Raw genomic sequence first — 9,404 nt, forward strand, 5'->3', positions numbered from 1 at the left:
GGCCCCCGGGCTCTCCCCCCTTTATAGACGAAGCTCGGTGCCGTTTCCCTGCCTGGGCCCCGGCCCGGGGGTGTAGAGGTGATTTCCCCTACGGTACTGCCGAGCTCTCGGGGGGCGTTGGCCCCCCTTTCAGAGCCCACTCCAGGGTGTGCAGCGCGATGCTCGGCTGGAACGGCCGCTCCTGGCACCGTGCAGGGCGAGCAGGTGAGGATTTGGGATGTTGCGGAGAGAACCAAAGAGCTGTGACAGGTGTGAGGCAGCCCTGCCCACCCCACGGTGTCACAGGTCCCGCTGGGCACACACCACCCGGGGCCGGGGCAGTGAAGGGGCTCCCGTGACACCAAGGAAATCGCTCTGTTCTTCTCAAAAGCAACGTGCCCCGAGCACGTTCTGGCCTGGCTAAGTCCCCCCGTGTCTGTCAGAGCTTGACGAGCACGGACACTGCAGCCTCCTCGAGCCTGCGGAACTGGACCACAGCTAATGCCTGCACAATGCAAACCAAGACTGGAACGGTTGTTTCCTTTGATGTGTGTTACTAAACACACAAAAAGGATATTTTCCCTTAGATCCTCCTGGGAGCGGAACTTCTTTAAAAAGACCTGTTGGTGCTCTGGCTTTGCTAAGGACCAAAGCCACTTCTGAGCCCAGACGAAAGGAGGATGGTGTGATGGGTCTCTTCTAAGACAGAAGAAAGGAAAATTCCTTTTTCCTATTTTCAGCAGCTGCTAATCTTGTGGAGCATGAAAGGCACATTGATGAAGAGGCTCCAGAATGACAGGCTCACGCCCGACGGTCAGAAAGCTCATCTGGTACAGTGTCCTATAAATACCCACAAATACTAATGCAGCCACAGGATCAGCTAAGACAATTGTTTTCTTCAGCTCTTCAAAATATGCTGAAAACGGAAACTTTTCTAATTGCCACATTGGCAAAGAGCTACCATTTTCTTGATGAGTTCCAGGGAATTTATCTTTCTCCTTGGACATTCTTCCAAGACGATCCATAAGCTTAGCAGAGACATGAGGTAGCCCCACAGTTGTTGCACCTCACAGTTTGCATTACGGCAAAAGATAATGCCAGACTAAAAGAGGCATCCCTGGGTGCTGAGGAACAGGCAACTCCCTGAGGCAGGTCCCACCACCAGGCTGACGCCTTGGTGAGGTGTGCAGGACCAGCCCACACCAAGCTCCTCCCCAGTGCTCCACTCAGGGTGGCAGGTGCCAGAGCCCCTATGGACAGACCTGCCTTGCTGCCTCTCCTCCAGCAAGAAATGGGCACCTGGCTTAGCCAAGGAGCCAGCTCACCTCCAGCCATGCAGCTCTCCTGCCCCAGGGATGTCAGGCCAGCATACACAGGGGGCTTGAGCTTCCATGTGGGTATCCAAGCAAGACTAAGTAACAAAAAGGAGATAAAAGAAATGGTGGGGCCAGCTGACACAGATCCTCAGTGTGGTACCAAACACAGCAATGCCAGAGAGCTGTTGGGCTCATTTTGCAGCACCCTGTGTTTGTAGCTGACACCACACAGGACCCCAGGCTGCTCCCCCCACACACACAGCAGCTGCTGCCACAAACAGCCTTCCCATTCTTGCCAGGGAGATGGGCACAACCATTCATTCTGGTCACAGCCCTCACTTCAGTATTCGCTGGCACCTTTGGAACAGGGAACTGTGAGGACTTCACATGGATCACATCACCTTGGGATCATCCTCAAACATAGTGAGCCGCCAAGTCAGCTCCGTGCACGCACAGAAGGGTCCATCTCTCTCTTGCCTCCAAAGCTCGAGCAGTTCCTTCTGTGCTTCTATGGCTCATTAGAGTAACGAGGTCCATGCTGGAGAGACAAGGTTGCTCAGGACACCGGCTCCTTCTCCCAGCCAGCACAGCCTGGGGATGGAGGAACTGCCGCTGCAGGAGCTGGGAACAGCTCTGCTGCCAGGACTAACACAACCACCCTGGCTCCATAGCAGCATGCACCCTGCTCTGTCACGAGTCTTTGGGAGCACTGTCTGGCTTCCTAGATCCTTCCTGGTCTGCAAAGACTATGCGAATTTGTGCAGATGAGGATGAATAAAGCATTTTTAAGGGGTTACTGAAGCAGCATATGAACTCTGCTACATCTAGCTAATGAACCGTTCTCATCTATGTGAGCTTTTTTTACCAGGAGACACAAATCCCTAATGAACTGAACCTCCCACACCTGAAATCATACCTAATGTTAACAGTACACACAGGTTACTACAGCAGTGTGATCTGTGTAATACCACAGATGCTATTTGAACAGGGATTTTTCATCCAGCATGCCAGCAAAGCCCCAAATATTTTCATTCAATTTCTGTGCAATAAAATGATAAGAAAGAAGCCATTTGAATTGAAGTGCTGCTGGTATCTTTCAGGTTTCCAGCTCCCACTGTTTAAAACTCAAATCGCTGTTAAGGCACAGAGGTACTGAACTGCACAGGATTCCGTGCGTGGATGATGTGGGATAAACTGGCTCGCTCTTACCTTTCCAGGGGCACATGCACAGATAAGCAGCGAGAGAGATGTACCAAGAGTTTGTGCAGTCTGAATCATGAATAATTTTTATCAGCATGCTGATAAAAGCTGCCGCTATGATGGTGATTGGTGTCTGAGTTGCTTTCGTTAAGAGGGAGGTGAAATACCAAGTTCTTTTAAAAATCTTCATTGTCATTCCATGGCAGATGTGGATCTGGCTTGGTTAATTGGGTTAATGATTTGGCATGCTGAGCTATACGCAGAAGTAAAACTGTAAAGAATATATTCAAATATCCTGCTATGGATATTCAACAAATTACACATCGCCATTGTTATGGCAAGCAGCACAAAGGAAAACAGTTCAGACAGGTTTAATAGCCATAATGACAGTGTTGGAACCCCATTCCTTGTGAATTGTTTCAAAAAAGTTACTCTGTGATTTAGAAGCAAGGAATGCCAAGTGTTTTCACAAAAATACTCTCATGAATGTGAAGAGAGATGCTTAAAAAAACTCACATGATAGAAATAAAATGCTTTTGCCCTTTCCTCTCTCCACTGACAGAATCCAAAGGTGTTTCTTCTAGGAATAAACCCAAGACTTAACCAAGACAATGTGTGTGAACTCGCTGTTACTCACAACACGTCACTGCATTTGTGATGTACAACTGCCAATTCCAAGGTTCAGCAAAACCAGGTAAATACCCCAAAACATGCATTTCTTCCAAAAGGTTCTCCAGGGAAGTATACTGTGCCTAAGGCTCTCCCATCCAAGTAACTTGCCCAACATGATGTGTGGAAATTGAAGAGAATATACATTACCAGGACCTAAGGATACTGGACTCACTCAGAATGGATGAAAGCACATACTCCCCTAGCAGGAAGCTGAGCTCGGTCCCCTTCCACACTCTGGGGTTTAGATCCATCCTTCTTGCTGTTCCTTCTGCAGTTCTGAGCCCATTTATTTCCCTCAGAAATACAGGACTACACTCAAATCATCTGTAGTAAAACTCTGCTGGCTACAGGGTATTCATGCCAGGCTTAAGTGAAACACAGTCCAAAAGCCTTGGCCCCTTTAATGCACCCCAAGGAAAGATGTGTTGCTGTGCAAAACCCCATAAAGAATTTGTGGATATTTAAGCCAGTAGCCTCAACATGAAACACAGTGTTTACCTGTTTAATAAAGAACAGGGCCAACAATGCTTTGTTCTTCTACAGGGGCACTGGCTCCAGATGGGAAACACGTGGCCACCCAGGGGGTTGCAGTGCTGGAGCCCCAGTTATCCCAGGACAGCATCACACAGCTCCAGAGGGACTGACACAGGTGCCAAGGGTCAGCCTTTGCTGCAGGCAGCAGTGCCAGGGAGCAGCTGCCCCGCTGTGCCCCACACACTGCCCCTGCAGCCCCTCAGCCTTTGCTGAGCCAGGGGTCTGGCTTCACTTTTGTGCCTGCTCCCAGCACTCCAGTGGCACTAAAAAAGTAACAATTATTTTGCCCTAATATACACCCATAAGCCAGTTAGAGGAGAAAAAAGTGAAATATGAGGTAAATTAAAGTTTCCAACTAAGGAGATTTAACAGTAAGTCACCATAAAATTTGGATAATTTATTTTTTCAATTCTGCAGCAACTTTCTCCAATTCATTTGGACTAGCTATTAGAAATTATGTCTCAAAAATTAAAGAAAATGTCTATTGACCACTATATCAAATTCTAATTTTAGCCAGTAAAAAAAAAGAATAATTAGGCTGTGATTTATTCTGGTAGTCAACTTACATTAACAATTTTCCTCCATGTTTATGTAATTCTGGCAAAATCAAATAATATATACGGTGCTCATAAGCGCTGAGCTAGATTTAGTAAAGACAATTTCCTACACTATATCCAGACATTTGTCTTTGCTTTCTATTCTAATAAGACAATCGAGTTATTCCATGTAAGGAGGGAATATGATTGTCATCCGTGGTCGCCTCAGTTGGAATTTTAGTGCAGTCTTCAATGAGGGTCATGGAAGGATTGTTTTTTTAATTTTCTTTAAGCTGTCATCCTCCTGTAACAAGCTGTATAGCCTGGCTGCTCTCTGTGGATGCTTTAGCCCACGTCCTAACCCCCCTCCCCTGCTAGTATAGGAAATCCAGCTATTCCCCAGTGAGAAAGTGTAAATCCTGCGAAGCCCCAGAGCCGGAAGCCCTGGTGCAGTGTTGGCAGCCAACTGGCTCTGCTCCCAGGGCTGCACAGCTCCCAGCTCAGCACTGGCCAGGGAACCCGGCACCACAGAGCACAACCCTCGGCTGAGTTCAGGATCGGATCTCAAGCCACGGCTGAGGCAAATAATAATGGAAAAGGATGTTTAAGATCCCTAAAGGCATGCTCCGAAATTTGTGTTCCTGTTTTTAAACAAGTATCTTTTCCAAGATACTTAACTCCTCTGGAATTGAACTGTTGTCTGCATTAACTGAATAAATACAGATCCGGGAGCCAAACCAGTCACCAAGGTATGAAACTGTCAGCTTCAGGCACTGAGAACAGAAGAATCAGGGGAGGGGAGGGGAAGACAACAGCAGAAGAACAACAGGAGAACTAAAGGAAGAGGAACTGGTGATGGTAACAAAGGCAGAAGGTGCTCAAAGCCATGCAGATTCCAGAACTGGAAGCCAGAGGCAAAGTCAAATTTACCCAAGTCAGTCTGCTCAGACAGCACCTCCCTGGCTCTGCCCTTTGCCCAGAAACCCATCCTGGCACTTCCAAACCAAGTCCCCAGTCATATATGCTCCTGTGATTCCCTCCAGGAGCATCATTAGCACACAGAGCACTTAAGCTTTCAATTAAAAAGCATCATTGCTGAAAGCATTATCCCAATCTTTAAAGGACTCCACCCCAACTGGACTCTCCATGCTATAAATTCATAATGAGAAGGAACTTCCCTGACTGCTCCCATCATTATTTATGAATAGGTAAACCAAATGGAAGTGTAATTCCAGTGTCACAAACTAGAGTCACTCGTGCTTTGCTCCCAGTGGCACTGTGGCAGGACAGCTGCTCCAGTTCTCCCGGGGAGACCTGATGGTGCCTTATCACACAAACCCCTTCTGCTCTGTCAGCAAGGTACACAGCAGTTCTTACAGCAAAAATGATTGGTTTAATACTTTCTCACTGGTTTTAGCTACAGAGCAGAGTTTCTTTCTAGGTCTGCCTAATCCTCGTCTAACCATTAAAACTATTCTTTCCCATGTGACCCATGAGAGTTGCACAGAATGAGGAATATTTCCAAACAGTAGCTGCAGCACACAAAAATAACTCGTCTTCACTGAGATGGGTTCATTTGTGAGTTCTGACTTTCCCCTGAACTTTCTCCCCTGAAGGACTGGAACAGTAACACTGGAACAGTAATACTTTTTTTCCCAAAGTGGAGTAAATCAGTTTCTACACTCTCAGTGGCAGAGTAAAAATTAGAGATGAAACGGAGTAAAGACTGCAGAAAATCCCTATTACTCCACAATAATACAATTTGCTGCTGATCCTCAGTTGCTAAGACAGGCATATCAATTATTTATAGAACCCAGAGTGTGAAATATGAAGTATTTCAGCCTGGGACGGCGTGAAAGTAAAACCAGGAATGTGATCCTGTCGGCACTGCAGAAAAGGACAGAATAGGCAAGGACAGGATATTCCTACAGGGGTTACCCTTTTTATTGAGCTACAAATTGCAAAAGGTCCCTGTGAAGTGCCACTTTTGGTGTTAAGTGATCTGCATTCTCCTTTTGACAGCATCAGTCTGTATTTAACGTTTGTTTAACAAGTATCCAAAGGGCCATCTCTGCCAGGGAAACAAGTCAGCACAACCTCACCTGAATATTTACAGGAAACCTGGGACCTTCCCCGGGATCTGTGCTTACCCCCATCAACAGCCCATCATGCACACTGTAAAACCTGCTCCACATGGCCAGACTTTGCCAATAATTTTCACAATCAAAATTCCAATTCATGTTCTTAGTAGCGATAGTGAAAGTTTTTCTGAACAAAAGCGCTTGTATGGTCATCACAGCAAGTTTGTTGAGAGTGAATATCTGGATTAAAATTCCCAAGGTTGCAGTGAATGGCTCATCTGAGGAACTAACACGTACTACTTAAAAATATCCACAATTTCTTGGGGGAAAAAACCCAAACTAAAACCAGTGAAACCCCACAAACAAAAATTACAAAACCTTGGAGCCCCAAGTTCTACTAACAGCCACTGATGTGCCCCTCACAACTGAAAACCTGAATGCTGACACAGCTGAGGGAAAAGCCACAAGCTAGTCCAGCAGACAACTGTCTGTCCTCAGGGTCACACCAAATCCCACGTGCTGCAAGGAAGCAGAAGCAGTGAGGACTTGGCAGCACCTGAAGCACAACGCCTGCAGAAGGGATAGTGCTGATGCCAAATCTGGTCCTTTCAGAGCTGTCCAGCCACTGCTGAGTGGACAGCACGTGCCATGATGCCAGAGCTGGCAACGGCAATGCTGAGCACAGCTAGTGGCCACTGGCCACCCTAAAGCACCAGCGCTGGGCATCTGCCCTGAGCCAACGTTTACCAGCGTGAGCAGTAAAACAACATGTCTGTCGAGCTCTCGAAACTGCAGCAAATACTGAAAATCACCTCCCTGTTCCACATTTCACCTGGACTCATGGGTGCTGCAGCCACCACCACGCCATGCTGGCTGGGCTCCAGAGCCCCAAAGAGGGAGCAGGAGGAACAGGGAACACGTCCTGGCTCTGGGGAACTGGCACCGCCACAGGGACATGGCTCCTGCCACCACAGACTCCAGTTTTATAGAGCCCAGTTTTACAGACTCAAAGCTCTCCAGATTGATGGTGAAGAATTTTGAAACTCAAAGAATGTAACAGATTTACATCCAAGTTTATAGAAATAGCTGAAAAATACATCAACAGCCTTAACGTACACATATGCAGAAAAGGGACAGACAAACTATCAGATCTCCCAAAAAATGGATTGACAACAACAGAAATTTGTTAATTATGATTTAAAGTATCCTTGAATACTCAACTCTGGTGTTATTAAACTAAAAGTTGTATCACCATATATTTGAACTGTAGGACAGCTTATTCAAGTCAGGATCATTCAAAAAACTCCAATCTGTATTTCAGAGTATATTTAGAGGATATTTTGAACACGGGCAGGGTGCAGAGCTCTGCCCCATGACAGGCTCTTGTTGTACCATGCTGGAGGCTCCAAGGACACTCAGACCTCCAGTTTGCCAAATGGTACCAACACCTAAACTACAATGAATTTCTCCCTGATCGCTGTTTCAAAGACAAAGCTTCCAGCAGAATAGAACTGTTATTTATATATACCAACCCTTTACACACTATTGACAAGATCTTCTGCTTTGCCCCAGAAACGCCCTGGTGTCCCACACACCTGCTGCCAGAGTGAGCTGAGAGGCAGGGGCAACACGCAGTTCACCACTACAAACCTGGAACACTTCCAAGGAGAACATTTGCTTTTGACTTTTGGGGGATTGAAGTCAGTCTGCCCTAAACAGGCATGAAAATATCCAAAGGAGGACTACACTACTACTAAAGATTTTCTTGCTCCTCATCAGTTGCTTCAGCCACTTCTGCTGCCACTGGATGACCACAATGAGGCCTTTCCAGTGTGCAGCACTCTGCAGGTGTGATTAAATCTGCCTCTCACCTCCCCAAGTCCTCAGGTGGACTATCACGCCTCCCTTACAGAGATAATTTCTCAGAATGAAAGAGCCAATAAGAAGTGATTCCTCTGGGCATCTCCACAGCATTAACACCAAACACAGTAAAAGACAGCAGAGTAGCAGAGCGATTCATCCCTGGCAGAGGCACCTGTTTGCAGAGCATCCCAACACTGCAGCCGTGTGTGCCTGCCCAGGGCACGTCCACAGCCAGAACGTGCCATGCCTGACCAGTGACCGACGCTCCGGAGCACGGCACTGGCTGCAAAGGGACCCACCCAGTGCAGCTCTTTTCTGGTTTTGCCCTCAGCACAACCACGGCAGCAGAGACCTGGTGTGACTGCTGGGCTGGTGGGGCAGGGAGAGCTGCAGCCCCTGTGCATGCAAGGACAGGGTGGAAAGGATGAGTCTCACGGGCTTTAGGTACAGAGCGACACAGCTTTGGGGAAAGCCTGAGCACAGAGAGAGCAGGTCAGGAGTGAGAGGCAGCACTGGGACTTCATGCAAAACAGAGGAGGAGGGAATTCAGAACACTGAGCTCTGGTTCGAGGGGGTGTGCCATTTGCCTCATGAGGAAAGGTACCCCACGAAGTCCCACAGGCTCTGAAATGCACTCAATTAGCTGTTCCTTTTACCTTTTTGTTCTACCCAGCATTTCTTCAAGAGCACTGTCATCTCTGGCTTTGGCATCCTACTCATCATCTATGAATTCATGTTGCCGTTTCCTCCCTGAAAGGAAAAATCCCATAGTCAGTCATTTGCTACACAGAGGAAAGGACATATTTGACAGAGTATTTTTGCCACTGTTCAAGTTGAAAGACCACACTGCTCCTTGAGCAGACAGCACTGCAAGTTGTGTACTCCACCATGGTGTCATTCAGCCATGATAAATCAGCATGTGTTTGACTCCAGAAACTTACCCAGAATTTATCTGTGAGCAGCTGCAAAGCTGTCAGTGCCTCAGCCCTGCCTGGAAAGAAAGAGCAGGGCAACAACTTTCCCAGAGTAAAAAAATTCCTAGCAACAACAAGAGAGACTTGTGCCAAGCAAATATCTTTATTTTACTTTAAAACATTCTGAAAGTGTTAATCTACATGAAAGAGAAGCGGTACAAGACTGAGAAAGCATGCTTAATGTTAGGGAAGCCTTCGCTTCACATCACATGAGCCAAATTAAAAATAAAACTAAACACAAGTGTACAA

General features: G+C 47.0%; 1 protein-coding gene and 1 long non-coding RNA gene across 2 annotated transcripts in view; one reads left to right on the plus strand and one right to left on the minus strand.

Moving 5' to 3' along the window:
• CAMTA1 (calmodulin binding transcription activator 1) overlaps positions 1–9,141 on the minus strand; it is a 224,162-nt gene extending 215,021 nt beyond the window's left edge. Inside the window, exons 1-2 of the mRNA XM_029962359.1 lie at positions 9,123–9,141; positions 8,838–8,931 (exon numbers count right to left, since the gene is read on the minus strand). Of these exons, the coding sequence (XP_029818219.1) occupies positions 8,838–8,904 (67 nt within the window). The 5' untranslated portion in view covers positions 8,905–8,931; positions 9,123–9,141. The remainder of the gene's footprint in view (positions 1–8,837; positions 8,932–9,122) is intronic.
• On the plus strand, positions 59–3,050 carry LOC108640864. The gene is made up of 2 exons (XR_001921555.2): positions 59–204; positions 720–3,050. It is a non-coding gene; the product is annotated as an uncharacterized LOC108640864 (long non-coding RNA).
• Positions 9,142–9,404: the final 263 nt, after the last annotated feature.

The sequence above is a fragment of the Manacus vitellinus genome, unplaced genomic scaffold (genome assembly GCF_001715985.3).
Source record: "Manacus vitellinus isolate BGI_N305 unplaced genomic scaffold, ASM171598v3 scaffold_46_pilon, whole genome shotgun sequence".
Taxonomy (NCBI): domain Eukaryota; kingdom Metazoa; phylum Chordata; class Aves; order Passeriformes; family Pipridae; genus Manacus; species Manacus vitellinus.